Below are 19,974 nucleotides of genomic sequence, written 5' to 3'. Positions count from 1 at the left end.
TGGGGCATCCTCAAACGGAAGGTAGAGAAGCGCATAGTCTCTAACATCCAGCAGCTCTGTGATGTTGTCATTGAGGAGTAGAAGAGGTCTCCAGTGGATACCTGTGAAGCTCTGGTGAATGCCCAAGAGGGTTAAGGCAGTGCTGGAACATAATGGTGGCCACACAAAATATTGACACTTTGGGCTCAATTTGGACATTTAGGGGTGTACTCACTTTTGTTGCCAGCAGTTTAGACATGGTTGTGTGTTGAGTTATTATGAGGGGACAGCAAATTTACACTGTTATACAAGCTGTACACTCACTACTTTATATTGTAGCAAAGTGTCATTTCTTCAGTGTTGTCACATGAAAAGATAGAATAAAATATTTACAAAAATGTGAGAGTATACTCGCTTTTGTGAGATACTGTATGTAATGCAATGCACCACAAAGCATCATGGTGCCTTGGGGCATACTGAAAAGTATGTGCATTGCAACATGCACTATAACACATGTAAAATGCTGTGCATTAACGCATGGAACACTGAAGTGCAAATGGGCCCTAACAGATTTAGTACAGCCTAACACAAAGCAGGGGAAGCCTGGGTTTTCTGAAACTGGCATCACCACCTTCCTGTTACATGAACACCTCTAAATTTTGATGCCATTTGAACTGTAAAATACTGCATTTGGCCACTGGATGGAGCTAAGTATAATGGGAAATTCCTATGCTACCTAGCTCCATCTGGTGGCAAAATGTGGTATTTTCCTGGTTAAAATCAATGACATACATTTGAACAGCACTATTCTCACAAAACAAATGTACATGCACTTTCACTGGGCAAATGGCTATGCAAATTCTATAAAAATCAACCCTAAGTATCAAACATGCAGAAACAGAGTACTTCACAGTAGAGTCAAGGTTTCAAGCATATCCTTTTGCTCCTAACTATTAGGCATTGTGGACATCCCCTAACTGTCATTTTTTTTGTTCAAAGTATTGCAGTTTTTCTGAAAACACCGTGATGTGCTATATACGCTATTTAAGCTAGAAGTTGTGAATTTTAGAGTTACTATTAGCTATGTCTATAGAACAAATCATAAGATTCATGATGAGTCCTTACACTCTGTGTCTCTTATGATCTCAAACACTTTGTGAGGATCAGCAGAGTTCAAGTGGTTGTCGGCAACCATGCGGATGCTGTCTTTCTGATCCAATGCTGAACGAAAATTCCTCTTCCATCTTTTTCGGTCGGGTTCATGCCTTTGTGGATCATAACGGCCACTGTCAATAGCCCAGTTCTGGAAATGGCAAAGGTAATGAAAGATACAGTTGTCTTACAGTAAACATATGTCAAATAACTACTTGTCCTCATCTTGCTTCGTGCTTGCATGTTTGGGTGGGACAAACATAAAATCGATATACCATATTGCAGTTTTTAACCCTTGTCATTTTTAAAGGTAAAATGGGAGAATACTTTAAGGGCTCATTTACACTTGCTTCGACTTTACCTAGTTTCAGACCGCCCACCGCCGATTTACTGCGGCAGGCAGCCCCTCCTGCGCGAACCAACGTAGACCTACGTTGGTCGCAGGCCTGCAGTTAGGAGGCGAGCGCGTGCCGCCGCCGGCACGCTCCCGTCCCCCACTTGGCCACGGGGCAGGCGGCTCCGATTGCTGCCCGTTCCCCGCTGAGAGAGAAAAATGGTCAGCTTTTGTAAACACAGCTGACCGTTCTTCTCCCTGGAATGATCACAGAGTGCCTGTGATCTTCTATATAGGATCACAGGTCTCTATGGTTGTTCCTTAAGCCCCGACCCCATACAGTTATAAACACACCCCTAGGTACACATCTAACCCCTTGATCACCCATTGTGTTAACCCCCTCCTTGCCTAGGGCTGCTGTTAGAAATCACAGGGCCCCGTACAGCCTACCTGACGGGCCCCCCCCCTCAGCTCAGTGGCGGCCGGCCAGGGGGACACAACCCACCCCAGCACCCCCTAAATCTGGTCATGTGTGTCTCACACCAAGCAACTGAAAGCCGATGGGAGGGTGAAGAGGAGAAATCAGATTTTAGTTGCTGGGTGAGACATACAGAGGGCATTGTTCCTTCTCTGCTCCACTAATCTTCCTGCTGTCTGGGCCCCCTGTGTGCCCGGGCCCCCTACAGGAGGACCAGTGGTCCCCCCCTATCAGCGGCCATGTCCTTGCCAGTGTTATTATTACAGTAACAGTGCATATTTTTAGCACTGATTACTGTAGTAATGTCACTGGTCTCCCCAAAAGTGTCAAAAATGTCAGTTAGGGGTCGGATCTGTCCGCAGCAATGTCGCAATCAAAATCGCAGATTGCTGCCATTACTGGTAAAAAAAAAATATATATATAAATTACATAAATCTTTCCTGTAGTTTGTAGATGCAATAACTTTTGAGCAAACCAATCAAAATACGCTTATTGCGATTTTTTTTAACCAAAAATATGTAGCAGACAACAAATTGGCCTAAAATGTTAAAAAATTTAGATTTTTTAATTTTTTTTTTGGGAATGTGATATAGCAGAATGTGAAAAATATTGTTTTTTTTTTTTTTGAATTGTCGCTCTATTCTTGTTCATAGTGCAAAAAATAAAAATCGCACAGGTGATCAAATACCACCAAAAGAGAGCTCTGTTTGTGGGGAAAAAAAGGAAATCAATTTTATTTAGGTACAGCGTTGCACCACCGTGCAATTGTCCGTTAAAGTAACGCAGTGCCGAATCTCAAAAAATGGCCTGGTCATTAAGGGGGAAAATCTTCTGCTCCAGAAGTGGTTAACATGTTAAAGTGTCTACCGCTAGAACATGCTTTTTTGATGTGTTTTTGATGCTTTGTGATGCTTTTTCGAACCTTGGCCAATGCCCTGTGTGTTTTTATTTTCTATTTGTTTTAAAGGGGTCCAGTAGAACCCCAGCTCAGTAGTACCCCTACTCAGCAGATCCCCAGCTCATTAGTACCCCTGTTCAGAAGTTTCCCCGCCCATGACTACCCTTGTATGGCAGGTCCCCAGCTTATTAGTGCCCCGTTCAGCAGATCCCCAGCTTTTTAGTACCTTCTTTCAGCAGGTCTCCAGCTCAGTAGAAGCACCATTGAAGGGTGTGAAATGCGTTAGCTGTTTGCTGTTAGTGTCTCCTGGCTTTTATGCTGTATGGACTTATCATATCAATAAAGGTGTTCGTATTGGAGTGTGGCCATCCAGAACTTTTCCTTTCCCTGCTAGTACCCCCAGCTCTAATGATGCCCCACTCAGTAGTATCCCTAGCTTTGCTCATTCCCTGCTCAGTAGTAACCCTAAGCTCTGCTGATCCCCTGTTCAGTAGTAATCCCCAGCTCTGCGGATTCCCCACTCAGTAGTAGCTCCAAGCTCTGCTGATACTCTGGTTTGCTGATGCTCCTCTCTCTCTGATCCCTGCTCCCCTCCCATTTTATTGCTCCCACGCTATGCACCATGTGTGACATTTATTTCTTCTGCTTTGGTCCCCAAGCTCTGCTGATCCTCTGATGTTCAGTCCTGTCTCCGTTCCCCCACACCATCAGATATAGAGTTCATATGTTGCACACCATGCGTGATGTCTGTTAGCTGGTTAGCACGGTCCGAACCCCGCTCACATTCCTGCTGCTCCACACTGCACACCAGATATGACGTCTGCAACAGACACTTCAGCAGGGCTGGCCCAAGACTTTGTGCTGCCTGGGTCCAAGAATGAAATGCTGCCCCCCCCCCAAAAGAAAAAAATTACGCCCACCAAAAGACACCCCCCCATCCATTATTTATTATAAAATTTAGAAAATATTATATAAACTGTTATTTTCTTCCATAACTCAACCCCGGACCGGTCCACCAAACACCCACTGTCTGTCCTCAGTCCTCCTGTCACTCTGTGTCTGCTGCACCCACCGTCCTAGAAAAACCAGCCTGCCCTGCGTGAGATGAAGTGCGCTGATGTCTGACGTCATTGCGCACACCATGATCATGTAAGGGACGTTCCCCAGAAGGGACGCTCTGCCTCATACTCATCAGTTTGCACTACAGGGGGCAGTATGAGATGGGAAATGCCGCCCGTAATGCACTGCAAACTAATGACACACAAAACTACTGGAAAAAAAAATCTTAGGAGTCAATTTGCTGCCCCTCTCCAAGTGCTGCCTGGGTGCAATGGACCCAGAGGGACCCATGGTAGGGCCGGCCCTGCACTTCAGGAATATACTGTATTCAGTACACATGAACCAGAAGTGAGTGCTGAGGACTTCTTTCCGGTTTGCTTGCTGGTTTCTCACCTCATCCTGGGATATCTCATACCTGCAATATCTCTAAAACAAAGAGAAGCTAACTCTGAATCCCCTCAAAATCTGCAGGAGCTTTTGGTAATTGTTGTCATAGACTCAGGGGCGTAACTACAGGGGTTGCAGGGGTTGCAATTGCTACCGGGCCCCATGCTCCAGGGGGCCCGGTAGCAAACCAGTGTGTGAACTTCCAGGATCTCAAAGGTCACACTTGCGACCGGGCCCTGGCATTGCACCACTGTGGGGAGGCCCCAAGATTGCAGGAAGGGGGCCCACTGCAGAACTTGTGAAAGGATCCTGCTGCGGGACCGTAATAAAAGGCCATGCAATGAGAGTAAAGAGCCCCAGGATTAGTGGGAAGAGCCCCGGGCTTGAAGGGAAGGGCCCCGGCCAGGGGTCTAGGGGGCCCTTCATGGTTTCTTGCATCGGGGCCCTGAAGGTTCTAGTTACGCCTCTGCATAGACTTCTGTGGAGGATTTGGAGATGCTTTGAAGCACCGAGAAAGCAACATGGGGTTATTTTTTGAAGCAAAGCAAAGAAAACAGTTTGAACAGGACTGTAAGGTAACCATTTTAATGACAGGTGCTTTCATTGGCATTCAGAGTGCTCTAAAAAAGTGTCCAAAGTCCAACATTTTGAAGCAAGTGTAAATGAGCCCTAAGCCTTCTTAAATGGAAGCTTAAATGGAGACCCCAAATAAACTTTTAAATACACAGTTGAAATACCCTCATACAAAATACAAAGAAATACCATATTTTGTCTTTTATTGATGGTGGTTTTCATGGTAAACCATATAACATAAAACCATATAACATAATTTATTTAAACTACAGAGCAATATTGATAGTGCAGTCCCCCCAGCCTACTGACTATCAAAACCTAAAATGTAAGAAGTGAGGTAAGCCATTGGGCCAAAAATCGTATTGAGCTTCTGTGAGGAGCCTACGTGAGTTGGTACAATGGAAGGGCAGAGTCACAAGCTTCCATTCTATCAGCAAGGGAGGAGAGGAACAAAACAGCCTGGGGGTAGGAATCTCCCCTGCTGGCTATTGTGTTGAGACAATGTCTGAATAATGAAACAGTGATCCGATGATAACGTAAATGCAGTTACTGTTTGACTGACAAGTTTTCAATTGGCTCCAGTGGCGACTCTAGGAACAATATATAGGGGGGGGGGGGGCACATAAGTTACCACACTGGGAGGGGGGGTGGGAACTCATAATTTTTTACCACTAAATCATACCACTGAAAAAAAACAAAATAAATATATATATATATATATATATATATATATATATATATATATATATATAGATAAGGTTACAAAATATGAGAGTAATGCAGCATGCAATGATACCTTTTTATTTTACTAACCTAACACTTAAAATCAAGAGTTTTCCTTTCTTCATCAGGTATTGCTTCAGATCTGAGAAAGAGGAAAACTCTTAAAAGATTTTCTTTATAGTTTAAAGCAATTTCAGCAAACAGTTTACGCAGTAACAACCCCCAGTATTGGTGCCAGCTTATGCAGTAATAAGCTCTAGTATTGGTGCCAATTTATGCAGTCATAGCTCCTAGTACTGGTGCCAGCTTATGCAGTAATAAGCTCTAGTACTGGTGCCAGTTTACGCAGTAATATACACGTATGTTAGTGTCCACTCATTTCAGAATTAGGGTTCACCCTGCGTATTTGTGCCATTTTGGTACATTTTGTGATCCTATTGTTTTTAAAATGTTTACCAATCAGTGGTTCCTAATTTGAGGTGTCTCAAACTATGTTTAAATAAAATTTGTAATTTTTTATATATATTGATATTATTTTTCTATTTGTTTTTCCTTTTAATTTATTTCTTCTGGGTATCGTATAGTCCCAATTCTCCCTTTGGTCCTATTGTGGATTTTTATTACCTGTCTAGGAATGGATACCCCCTCTTATCTTCTGATTTTGGAACTTAGCTGCTTCTATAACCCCTAGTATTGGCGCCAGTTTACGCAGTAATAACCCCTAGTATTGGTGCCAGTTTACGCAATAATAACCCCTAGTATTGGTGCCAGTTTACACAGTAATAACCCCTAGTATTGGTGCCAGTTTACGCAGTTATAAAGCCTAGTGTTGGTGCAAGTTTATGCAGTAAAAGCCCCTAGTATTGGTGCCTGTTTATGCAGTATTAACCCCTAGTATTGGTGCCAGTTTACGCAGTAATAGCCCCTAGTATTATTGCCAGTTTACACAGTAATACCCCCTAGTATAGGTGCCAGTTTATGCAGTAATGACCCCTAGTATTGGTGCCAGTTTAAGCAATAATAACCCCTCGAATTGGTGCCAGTTTACACAGTAATTAAGCCTAGTATTAGTGCCAGTTTATGCAGTAATAAAGCCTAGTATTGGTGCCAGTTTATGCAGTAATAAAGCCTAGTAGGGTGCCAGTTTATGCAGTAAAAACCCCTAGTATTGGTGCCAGTTTACGCAGTAATAGCCTATAGTATTGGTGCCAGTTTATGCAGTAATAAAGCCTAGTATTTGTGCCAGTTTATGCAGTAAAAAAGCTCCTAGTATTGGTGCCTGTTTATGCAGTATTAACCCCTAGTATTGGTGCCAGTTTATGCAGTAATAGCCCCTAGTATTATTGCCAGTTTATGCAGTAATAGCCCCTAGTATAGGTGCCAGTTTACGCAGTTATAACCCCTAGTATTGGTGCCAGTTTATGCAGTAATAACCCCTAGTATAGGTGCCAGTTTACGCAGTAATAACCCCTAGTATTGGTGCCAGTTTAAGCAGTAATAACCCCTAGTATTGGTGCCAGTTTATGCAGTAATAACCCCTAGTATTGGTGCCAGTTTACACAGTTATAAAGCCTAGTATTGGTGCCAGTTTACGCAGTAATAAAGCCTAATATTGGTGCCAGTTTACACAGTAATAAAGCCTAGTATGGTGCCAGTTTACACAGTAATAAAGCCTAGTATGGTGCCAGTTTAGGCAGTAATTACTCCTAGTACTGGTGCCAGTTTACGCAGTAATAACCCCTAGTGTTGGTGCCAGTTTACACAGTAATAAAGCCTAGTATTGGTGCCAGTTTATGCAGTAATAGCCCCTAGTATTGGTGCCAGTTTACGCAGTAATAACCCCTATTCTTGGTGCCAGTTTACACAGTAATAAAGCCTATTATTGGTGCCAGTTTGTGCAGTAATAAAGCCTAGTATTGGTGCCAGTTTATGCAGTAATAGCCCCTAGTATTGGTGCCAGTTTACGCAGTAAAAAAGCCTAGTATTTGTGCCAGTTTATGCAGTAAAAGCCCCTAGTATTGCTGCCAGTTTATGCAGTAATAACCCCTAGTGTTGGTGCCAGTTTACACAGTAATAAAGCCTAGTATTGGTGCCAGTTTACGCAGTAATAAAGCCTAGTATTGGTGCCAGTTTATGCAGTAAAAAAACCTAGTATGGTGCCAGTTTAGGCAGTAATTATCCCTAGTATTGGTGCCAGTTTACGCAGTAAAAACCCCTAGTATTGGTGCCAGTTTACGCAGTAATAGCCCCTAGTATTGGTGCCAGTTTACACAGTAATAAAGCCTAATATTTGTGCCAGTTTATGCAGTAAAAATCCTAGTATTGGTGCCCGTTTATGCAGTATTAACCCCTAGTATTGGTGGCAGTTTATCCAGTAATATCCCCTAGCATTGGTGCCAGTTTATGCAGTAATAAAGCCTAGTATTGTTGCTAGTTTACACAGTAATAAAGCCTAGTATTGATGCCATGCTCTCAGCGCAGAGGAGGTAGGGAAGAATAGTGAGACCTGCCAACTACAGTGATGAAAGTGTTAATGCCAGCCGCGACAGAGGAGGCGGTCTTAACACTTTTATCAACCTCATTGGAGATCTTTATGATTTCCCCACAGGTCTCCTGATGCGCTATAATAGAGCGGACCTCTCCATCTCCATGTGACTCCTTCCCTCTGCCACACACCATGATGAAACTAAGGGGGAAGGCTCCTAAAGCGCACCTCTCCATCCAGGAGGAGTGAGGGCCACTTTAGCGACTTGGTAACCAGTCATGGGACACAATGAGTGGAGTGGGCAGATGATAGGTCCATGTCCACTCAGCAGAGCAGACAGGGACACAGCCCGCTCTACTCTATGGGCCATCTGATCTGCCCAGACAGAAGGGGACGGATCTCCTTCTGTTTTTTAAGTGGATCGGATTGGAGATAGGCGGGTGTAAACAGACATAAGCTTGTTTACATCTGCCGCTCTATAGAGGTGAATGGAGGGTCAGATTGGGTTCATCTTAAAAAACAGACAGGCGGCCCTGATCGGACCGATCGTGTGAAAGGGGCCTAAGACTGCTTTCACATGGATGCACTGTGGTTTACCTACAAATCAACTGACCTCAATCTTCACTTCTTCCACAGGATTCTTGCAGGTATCGCTGGCTGGTAAGCCCTGCCCCCCCCCCCCCCCCCGCCTGCTCAAAGGATTTTTACTGACAGGGGTGTGTGTATGCATTTATGTCTCTAACACTTCCCATATCCCTATATATGGGTATGCTAAGATGCCTATCTAAAAGTTTTTTTGAAACTGTCGACACTTCCTGGTGACACCACCAATTGTGGAAGGGAGTTTGACATCTTTACCATTCTAACAGTAAAGAATCCCTTATTCATTAAAGGTTAAAGGGCTTCTCCTCCAACTTTATTGAGTGACCACGTGCCCTCTTGTGCAACCTGAGACTGAACAGTTTTCTCCCTATGTTAGAATCATCATTTAGATATTTATCTATGACAATATTATCTCCTCTTAAGCTTCTCTTCTTCAGGGAAAAGAAGACTAATGTGTGTAGCCTTTTCTCATCACTGAGGTCTTCCAGTCTCCTTATTAGTTTAGTTGCCTTTCTCTGGACTCTTTTCAGTTCCAGCACATCCTTCCCGAGGACTGGTGACCAGAACTGGACAGCATACTCCAGATGTGGCTAAACCAGAGTTTTGTAAAGTGGTAGAATTATAGATTTAGCTCTTGATTAATGACCCTTTTTAACCACTTCAATACAGGGCACTTTCACCTCCTTCCTGCCCAGGCCAATTTTCAGCTTTTAGCGCTGTTGCATTTTGAATGACAATTGCGCGGTCATGCAACACTGTACCTAAACCAAATTTGTAATTTTTTCCCCACAAATAGAGCTTTCTTTTGGTGGTATTTGATCACCGCAAGTTTTTTTCTTTTTTGCTAAACAAATAAAAAAAAGACCGAAAAGTTTGAAAAAAAAACAAACGTTTTTTTGTTTATGTTATACAATTTTATAAATCGATACGTTTTTTCCTGCACTGATGAGCACTGATGAGGCTGCACTGATGATGAGGAGGCACTGATGGGGTGGCACTAATATGCGGCACTGATAGGCAGCACTGATGGGCACTGATATGTGGCACTGATATGCAGCATTGGTGGGCACTGATAGGTGGAACTGCTGGGCACTGATAGGCGGCATTGATGGGCACTGATAGGTGGCACTGATGGGCACTGATAGGCAGCACTGATGGGCACTGATAGGCGGCACTGATGGGTACTGATCGGCGGCACTGATGGGCACTAATGGGCACTGATAGGCGGCACTTGTGGGCAATAATGGGCACTGATAGGCGGCACTGATAGATGGCAATGATGGGCACTGGTGGGCAGCACTGATGGGAAGGGCACTGGTGGGCAGTACTGAAGGGGAGGGCACTGGTTGGCTCCCTGAGCCCTGATTGCCATCCCTGGTGGCCATGGTGGGCATCCCTTTACCATGTGACCAGCTGTGATTGGACACAGCTGGTCACATGGTAAAGAGCCTACATTAGTAGGCTCTTTACTGAGATCGGAGATGCGGTGTGTCAGAGTGACACGCCGCATCACCGATCGCCACTCTGCGCGCCCCCCGGTCAGGATAATGCAACCACTTTCCCGCCGTCAATCGCCTATAGGGCGGGCGGGAAATGGTTAATGCATACTAAAAGTTAACTGGCCATGCTTGCTGCAGTGCGGCATTGCATGCTATTACTGAGTCTGTCATCTACTAGGACCCCCAGATCCTTTTCCATCCTTGATTCCCCCAGGGGCTCTCCGCCAAGCGTGTAGCCTGCATTCATACTTTTAGCCCCCAAGTGCTTCACTTTACATTTGCCTAAACTGAACCTCATTTGCCATTTAGTTGCACACTCCTCTATTTTATTGAGGTCTTTTTGTAAAGTTTCAATATCCTGTTGTGAAGTTATTGCCCTGCTTAGCTTTGTGTGATCAGCAAATACTGAGATTGAACTATTTATGCCAACTTCTTTATAGGTTATGAAGAAGTTAAACAGAATTGGTCCCAGGACAGAGCCCTGGGGCACACCGCTAACAACTCCAGACCATTTAGAAACTATGCTATTTATCACCACCCTTTGGATGCCCCCCTGTAATCAATTTTCTATCCAGATACATAGCATAAGGTCCATGCCAGCAGACCTCACTTTGTAAATTAGGCATTTATGTGGTACCAAGTCAAATGCTTTGGCAAAATCTAGATAGATTAAATCCACAGGCACTTCCTCATAGAATGTAATCAGGTTGGTCTGGCAAGAAGATCTTTCATAAACCCATGCTGGTTACCACTAATTATACTATTTTCTTTAGCAATTTCTTGAATATGGTCCCTTATCATCCTCTGCATAATTTTACAAACTATTGATGTAAAGCTTACAGGAAATTAATTGCCCATGGGACTTTGATGAGTTGTGCCAAATAAAGTTGGTAACAATATTCTTAAAAATACAAGATTTATTCAATATTAAAATCAGACGTCCTATACTCTACGTGTCATTTGGTGCACCAAATCAAGCGTGTTTGTAAAATTGTATATATGCAACTAATAAACATCAACACATGTATATGTATATTATGTCTGTTTCACTAGGACACCTGTAATGTCTAGTACAGGGGTCCTCAAACTTTTTAAACAGAACTTTTTAAACAGGGGGCCAGTTCACTGTCCCTCAGACACTGTTGGGGGCTGGACTATAGTTTGAAAAAATATGAACGGATTCCTTTGTACATATGTACACGTTAGCCCTCCGTCAGTCCACTCTGGTTAGTAAGCTGTCCTGGAGGAGAAGTGCTGCAGGCAGGACAGCACTGGAGCGATGAGATGGGTGAGATAAGTGTTTAGGAACGTGGGGGAAAACGTAGAGAAACATTTTTTACTTTAGTGCATGCAATGTACCAAATGTGGCAGAGGAGGGAAGAGGAGGAGAACATAAGCTTTAACCCTCCTCGTAAGCCCCGTACACACGTACCGATCGTCGGCCGACCGATCAGCCGTCTTTTGTCCCTTGGGATGTCGTGTCCGCTGAAAAGTGCAAAAGACTGCACATGAATTTTGTCCGCCGACTGCAAAAGTGATGTCATGTGATGGTTAACTTTCCCTGTGTTTTTACTTTTCTGAGCATGCCCAGTCTTGCAAATCTGCTGTCTGTCAGCCGAATTCTGTACTGACTGGCGAACAATCGGCCGTTCTGGTGTCGGCATACAAAAATTTTAATGCTTGCACGACAGATTCTGTTCGGCCGAAAGTGCGCTGTCGGCTGTCGGAAGCATCATACTAACAAGCCGAAAATCGGCCGATCGGTCGTCGGCCGAATCTTTTCGGCCGACAATCTGCACGTGTGTACGGGCCTTTATGTTAGCTTTCTGTTACTATCCATGATGTTAACGGGTCGGTTTTGACCGGTGTCTTAAATCAGCCATAAAATACCCTCTGAACAATTATTTATCATCCAATTTGTTTCTTACCTCTTGGTTACCTTGTTAGGCTTCTTTATCCTTGTAAAGATTGGTTTTAATATTTTTGGTGTGACCCCTTAGACCTTTCTTTTGATAGCATACCTCTCATTTTCAAATTTAAAAAATGGTAAAATAAAGTCCGCAACTCTGAAATGTATTTGTCCTATGTTTCTTTACTTTATTTAGAGAAGCAGACAAGCAGGAAAATAGATAGGCCCCTCCCTAACTACAGCTCACAGGGTTGAGAGGGGATTGGCTGTCAGTGTTACTAAGCAGAGAGAGTGTTTATGATTTCAGTTTTGGCACTTATTAGTGTCCTAAAATCCTATATTATAACTGGGTCAGAATTGACCCTAACACCATGAACGTCTTAATTTTCACCACAGTATTTTATAATTTAGTGAAAAGGATTCTTTTTCTATTACATTGTTTAAATAGAGGTTCCTGACAAAGTAAAAAAATCTTGATGTAATAAACAAATTTATGTGATACTTTTAGACATTCAAAACCTGAAAACGGGTCGGTTCTGACCCTAACATAAGAGGAGGGTTAAATCCATGGATGATGCTATCCAGCAATTCCTGTACATATACGTATTGGGTCCCCGAATGATGAGTAAAAGGGGATTGCTAAGTTAATTCTGCTACCCCACCTGAAAGTATGCACCCCTTAAAACACCCTGTCGCAAAAAAAAAAAAAAAAAAAAAGAAAAGCCAAAACAGCTAAGATGGTAGTAAATTTTCCTGGTGCATGTGCGACTGAGGATGCCTCTGATCACTAGAACCAGTTTTGATCTCCTGGGTCCACCAGCAGTGCTCTCCTGAGCTCATTGGTGTCAGGGCAAATGCAATAAAGAGATATTTGAACCTGTCCTACTGATTGTGCTCAGAGCAGGGGAGGACTGGGCCAGGGGGGCAACTGCCCCCTGGGCCACTCTGATGTCCCGTAAAAAGGCTGCACCGCTTCTGCCACAGACATGCCTAAATGATTCCTGGTGAAGAGAAGTAAAAAGTCCCTCTCACTGACCTACTGAGTGCGGGTTGAAGACAAGGACAGACAGCAAGCCTCCCCTCCCTCAGCATGGATGGTGTAAACTATGTCTGAGCGGAGGCCGGTTCCATGCCCCTCTGGAGACTCTCCTTCCCCTGCCAGCCCCAACTGAGCTATCCCAGCTCTCCCGACCCCCCCCTGGCCGGAGCCCTCAGCCAGTGAGTAGAGAGTACCTGGAGCAGGGCTTCAGCCTGGAATGGGAGTCAAGGGGAGGACAGGAAGAGGAAGAGTGGGGGGGGGGGGGGGGGGCCAAGTCGCTGCACCATGCGCCTCTGGTTTGTACTTGCCTCCTGGACTGAAATTTGCCAGTCTGCCCCTGGCTCAGAGAGTGGTTGACCAGCAGTTACCACCCACAAATATGAGATTCTTGCCTAATTTTCTGCTTTCCCACATGTGTGGGGACCTTAGGGCTTATTCTTATCAGATGCTATTGAACATGCATGCATTAGTGTGAGTTGTGTTATTGCAGATTGCCAATAAACTTCAAATGGTTTACCTTGTGCAGAGTTGATGAAACTGAATGTTAAATGCTGGGCTTTTTACCAATGCACTGTACTGGTAAAAACAGCTACTATAGAAAACAATGTAATCTGTTATGTATATACTTGTTGTGTGCCTTGGAAAAGGGTACATCTCAGGACAATGTATTCATGAGCAACCTATTTGGTTGTGTCAAGGCCGGACAAATCCCAGGAGCCAAGCAGCCAACGCTCATTAAAAATTACTGCTAGCGCTAAACTTTTTTGGTTTCTCTAGTTAATGGAGCTGGCCCCTAAAAAGTCTTGCTTGCCCCTGAATTCCATATTGATTTGTCCACCCCTGGGTTGTAAAGCGGATTGCCAGGAAACAGAAGGCCCTTATGATAACAAATCCATCCGTATTTGTCCAAAATCCAACTGGTACAAAATGTAATATTACACAATAGAAATTATACAAAACATAAATGAATACCTCAAAAATTTTGGTGTCATCCTCAGACTGCGTCTTGCCATGCTTCCATGGAATTCTGAATTGAGTCTTTTCATTGTTGACCCATTCCACTCCGGGGTACATATTGCTATTGATCTTACCAATCAGCCAGGGGATGATGAGGGGCTTGTTGGATGCCATTCTGCAATGCAAATGGCTGAAATTACAAGGGCATGATATCAGGAGACATACAATAGTTTCATTTGTAAAATGGAATTTCAATAATGGGTAGTCTCAAGATATTTGTGCTTAGCTACAGGGGGTGCAGAGGTCTATGGACCATACCATTGATATTGGGGCTACAGGGGGTGCAGATGTCTATGGACCAGACAAATTAAATTAGGGCTACAGGGGTTGCAGATGTCTATGGACCAGACCATTGATATCAGGAAACTCAGCGTGACTACTTCTTTCTGTTTATTAGCAGAAGTTCATGCTCATGTTTCTTCGAGCTGTTAGAAGGAAATTAGCAATGAATTAACAGATATTTCTCTCTATTTAACAGAAGAGAGATGAAAGTGCAAAGTTTATGTGAACCATACTATATATTCTTTAAAACAAAATTCCAGGCAATAAATCAGTGAGTTAGTAACTTTATCCATTAAAGTGGAACTTAACTACCATGTTCCTTCCCTCATTTTCATCTCTGTTTTCCTGTAATGCTGGGTTCTATTTAGAAAACATACTTACCTGCCCAGTCAAACCAGCTTTGTCCTGCAGCAATCCACTGTTGGGGTGTCAGAGCCTCTGTCCCTTACCGCCATCTTGGTCCTTTTCCTTAGGATAACTCTTCTGAAATTAGGCAGCCCCGCCCCCTGGGACGTGCATGAAGGATCGACCAATATCAGTTTTTCGTTGCCGATACTGATATTTTGGCCATCGCATATCGGTATCGGACGATTTTTTGTACATTCTATGTCAGGGTCCGAGACTAATCTTCTCCTCCTCCAACCATTATGTGGTGATGCTCATGTAAGGGTAAAATGATGTCACATAGCATAATTCCATTTACAAAGGTTATTGAATATGCCATTCACATATGTACAAATTAAAGATATAAGCAATTCCACATTAGCAGATCTGCTGGCAGATTGGTATTTCTCACCCACTTGCCGCAAGTGATACCCGGGTGATACTGCTCCGTTTGGCATCCACTCAATACTGGTCTGTCTCTCACCTGCTCCATCTCCCACCCAATACTGATCCGTCTCTTACCCACTTGCGGTAAGTGACACCCTGGTGATACCGCTCCGTCCGGCATACGATCTCGGAGGTCATGTGCATGGTCACTCCCGACGTGACCTCCGAGATCGTCATCATATATGTGTCACTTAGGGCAAGTGGGTTAGAGACGGATCAGTATCGGGTGGGTGGGAGATGGAGCAGGTGAGAGACAGAGCAGTATTGAGTGGATGCCGAATGGAGCAGTATCATTTGGGTATCACTTGCAGCAAGTGGGTGAGAGATACCGATCTGCCAGCAGATCTGCTAATGTGGAATTGCTTATATCTTTAATTTGTACATATGTGAGTGGCATATTCAATAACATTTGTAAATGGAATTATGCTATGTGACATCAGTATACCCTTACATGAGCAATATTTGGGATATCTGCAATATCGGCCAGTTCCGGGGCTGATCCAGATATATCGGCAAAAGTGAATATCGGCCCTCGCTATATCGTCCTCGGTCGATCCCTAAAGTGCAGCTCCACTTTGTGAATGGGTTCTTGTAGCCTTCTGGGATATGTGATGAGGTTATCTGAGTCATGATGGAGCATGACAAGTCAATTTGGCCTGCGTGAGCGGGCTACTGTAAAAAAAAAAAAAAAATTAAAACCACAAGATATACCCCCCCCCCCCCCCCAAAAAAAAAAAACAGCTAAAATGACTGCAGAGGTGGGGCACCCCAAGTCATTTAAGAAGAAAAAAGGATTGCTTTAGAGTCCAAACAGGGAATGTGAAAATCCTCCCTGAAGAATTTAGGTCTAGGGGACAATGGACCAAGTTTTAACTGATCATTTTCTTTCCCAGCAACCAGGGCTCTCTGACTGTTGAATGTCCCTCAATATCCTCTCATCTTATGACCAGTCTTACAAGCTTGGGGTGGAAGATCGTATAGATAAAACAGTTTTTAAAACAAGCATTGAACCTTTGCAGTGAGGAGTTCTGTGTAATCCAGCACACACAGCTATTTACAGCATTAGTGGGAGTGTACTTCCTGAAGCCCTGAACTGTGTAACCTTCTCTCTTTGTCTCTTGCTTCACATTCTAACATCCTCGGCAGGTTTCAATATGATGGGTGGCTGTTGAAAACATCTTAGTACTGTTTTTTTTTTTATATAAGGTTTTATAACTTGGGCAGCAAGGCGCCTGTGGTAGATATTCCAGCATCACAAGCAGGTACATTCCAGGATCACCAAATTACTAAGCAATGGGACCAGAGTGGATTGGTCTTTTATATCCATGCTTGGATGATAAAAGAGTGCCTACAAGAGACACTGCTGTCTTAAAACAATTAAAACAAACTCTAAGCTATATAAAATACACGAATAATACTTACATTTGTAATACTTACATTTCCTAACTCTATCCTAACTCAGTATTTTGCAAACTGGCATTTTTTTAATGTGGTCGTCTCTCTTTAAAAGATACACTGCCTTGAAAAAGTATTCACACCCCTTGAAATTTTCCACATTTTGTCATGTTACAACCAAAAACATAAATGGGATTTTATTGGGATTTTATGTGATAGACCAACACAAAGCAGCACATAATTGTGAAGTGAAAGGAAAATGATAAATGGTTTTCAAATTTTTGTACAAATAAATATCTGAAAAGTGTGGCGTGCATTTGTATTCAGCCCCCTTTACTCTGATACCCCTAATTAAAATCTAGTGGAACCAATTGCCTTCAGAAGTCACCTAATTAGTAAGTAGAGTCCACCTGTGTGTAATTTTATCTCAGTATAAATACAGCTGTTCTTTGAAGCCCTCAGAGGTTTGTTAGAGAGCTTTAGTGAACAAACAGCATCATGAAGGCCAAGGAACACTCCAGACAGGTCAGGGATTTCAAACATTTTTACAAATAAATATGTGAAAAGTGTGGCATGCATTTGTATTCAGCACCCCTGAGTCAATACTTTGTAGAACCACCTTTTGCTGCAATTATAGCTGCACGTCTTTTAAGGTATATCTCTACCAGCTTTACACATCTAGAGAGTGACATTTTTGCCCATTCTTCTTTGCAAAATAGCTCAGGCTCTGTCAGATTGGATGGAGAGCATCTGGGAACAGCAATTTTCAAGTCTTGCCACAGATTCTCAATTGGATTTTGTCTGTACTTTGACTGGGCCATGAATTTGCTTGGATCTAAACCATTCCATTGTAGCTTTGGCTGTATGTTTAGGGTCGTTTTCCTTCTGGAAGGTGATCCTCGGCCCCAGTCTCAAGTCTTTTGCAGACTCTAAAAGGTTTTCTTCTAAGATTGCCATGCATTTGGCTCCATCCATCTTCCCATCAACTCTGACCAGCTTCTCTGTCCCTGCTGAAGAAAAGCATCCCCACAAAATGATAATGATACCACCATGTTTCACAGTGGGGATGGTGTTTAGAGTGATGTGCAGTGTTAGTATTCCGCCACACATGGCATTTTGCTTTTAGTCCAAAAAGTTCAATTTTGGTCTCATCTGACCAGAGCACCTTCTTCCACATGTTTGTGTCCCCCACATGGCTTCTTGCAAACTGCAAACAGGACTTCTTATGGCTTTCTTTCAACAATGGCTTTCTTCTTGCCACTCTTCTATAAAGGCCAGATTTGTGGAATGCATGACTAATAGTTGTCCTGTGGACAGATTCTCCCATCTGAGCTGTGGATCTCTGCAGCTCCTCCAGAGTTACCATGGGCCTCTTGGCTGCTTCTCTGAATAATGCTCTTCTTGCCCAGCCTGTCAGTTTAGGTGGACGGCCATGTCTTGGTAGGATTGCAGTTGTGCCATGCTCTTTCCATTTTCCGATGTTGAATTAAACAGTGCTCTGTGAGATATTCAAAGCTTGGGATATTTTTTGTATGAAATGTATTGAAATGTTCATAATTAATCTATATAATATGTAGGCGTTTCACTTTTTGAATTTATTACTGAAATACATCATCTTTTTGATGATATTCAAATTTTTTTTAGATGCACCTGTATGTAATCCAACCAATAATCCAATCTAATCAATGTAATCCATCCATCTAACACTCATCCATCCAATCAAATCTATTGGCACTTTTCCACTGCAAGTACCGGCTCGGCTCTACTCAGCCCTGCTTGACTCGGTTTGATTTTCCACTGCAGGTACCGCATGGTACGGTGTTGGAACGGTTCGGTATGGTACGGTATGGTTTGCTTTTCCACTAAAGTAGTACTAAAGTTAAGTGGGTGGGATAACAACGGGGTGGGTGGCATTCTCTGACCAATCAGTGGCTAGTAGTGACTGCATGCAAAGGATTGTGGGATATGGTACCGGGTATGGTACCTCTTGGAACCACAATCGAGGTGGTACTGTTTTTGAGAGCCGTGCCTTTCGGTTCCATGCAGTGGAAAAGCGCCGCCGTACCGTACCGAACCGTACCGAACCGTTCCTACACCATACCATGCGGTACCAGCAGTGGAAAAGCAGAAAAGCGAGCCGAACCGTTCGGTTCCATGCAGTGGAAAAGCGCCATCTGTAATTCCTCTATCCTTCCAAACTAATCTATGTTATCTACCCATCCATCAAATCTAATCGATTTAATCCATTCATCCAATCTAAACTATCATTTCAATCCAATCTATGTAATGTATCCATTTTATCTAATCTGTCATTAATCCATCAATCCATCCATCCATCCATCCATCCAATCTAGTCTATGTTATCCACCCATTCATCTATGCAATCTAATGTATGTAATCCATCCATCTACTACAGCATATTTATACATTGCTTCCACTTTATCTCATATATGAAAAAACAAAAAACATAAAACTCATTAAAAAGGCTGTATGTTTTCATAGATCTATTCCAAAACTATTGCTAATACAGCTGTATGCTTTCATTGAATTGTGACCAAGATGTGGAACTCCATCCATTTTTTTTTTCTTGTTAGTTTTAAGTAGTGGAAGGGTTAGAGTCCCTTTCAGATCTTTATTGCCTTCTGTGCATTCACGAGTGTTATTTGCCTTCTGTTCGTGTTTGTGTTTTTTTTTTGCTTACACGTTTGAAAGGCATATTCCACTATTACATACTATGCTTTTACATGACAAATTTAAAGGGATGTGCACACTTCATACCTGAAGAGTTGGATGCCAGGTAAGATCTCTATTGGAAATCCTGAAGGTGAATGCGATCGGTTGCAGTGTGCAGATATTAGGATGATCGGAAGGCTGCCAGCAGAAGCTTTTATAGCAGAACGAGCAGTTTCAGTTTCCTATATATTGCATGCTGTCTAACAGACTTTGCTCCTCCCCACAATAAGTAGTTCCACTTTTCAGCAGCTTGGTAATACAAAATATCAGCCCTAGGTGGTGAAACAAGCTCACTTTTCAAAGCTGGGGATTCCTTTCTCTTTTCACATTTTTAAAGTATGTATGGTATGTAAACCCTCACCTTGTAATACAACCCATTCAGTTTAAAATAGACCTTAAACAAAGGCCGAGTTATCAATTGGCTATTGTCAAGCTGGATGGTGACAAGAGGGACACCCTAGGTTCAAATTTCATGCGACTCAACATGACATGGCCAACATTTGAGCCAATTTTATATACAATATATATATATATACACACATATACACAGTATCTCACAAAAATGATTACACTCTCACATTTTTGTAAATATTTTATT

At 43.0% G+C, this 19,974-nt stretch overlaps 1 protein-coding gene across 1 annotated transcript in view; it reads right to left on the bottom strand.

The window, feature by feature from the left end:
• Positions 1-19,485, bottom strand: part of LOC309567777 (interferon regulatory factor 3-like) — a 63,860-nt gene extending 44,375 nt beyond the window's left edge. Inside the window, exons 1-3 of the mRNA XM_082273226.1 lie at positions 19,422-19,485; positions 14,091-14,265; positions 1,105-1,282 (exon numbers count right to left, since the gene is read on the bottom strand). Of these exons, the coding sequence (XP_082129352.1) occupies positions 1,105-1,282; positions 14,091-14,249 (337 nt within the window). The 5' untranslated portion in view covers positions 14,250-14,265; positions 19,422-19,485. The remainder of the gene's footprint in view (positions 1-1,104; positions 1,283-14,090; positions 14,266-19,421) is intronic.
• Between the last annotated feature and the right edge of the window lie 489 nt (positions 19,486-19,974).

Source organism: Pelophylax lessonae (genome assembly GCF_965119305.1).
Source record: "Pelophylax lessonae genome assembly, chromosome: 12".
In the NCBI taxonomy this organism is placed as follows: Eukaryota; Metazoa; Chordata; class Amphibia; order Anura; family Ranidae; genus Pelophylax; species Pelophylax lessonae.
Note: the sequence above shows the minus strand (reverse complement) of the source record. Positions and strands in the feature narration are given on the sequence as shown.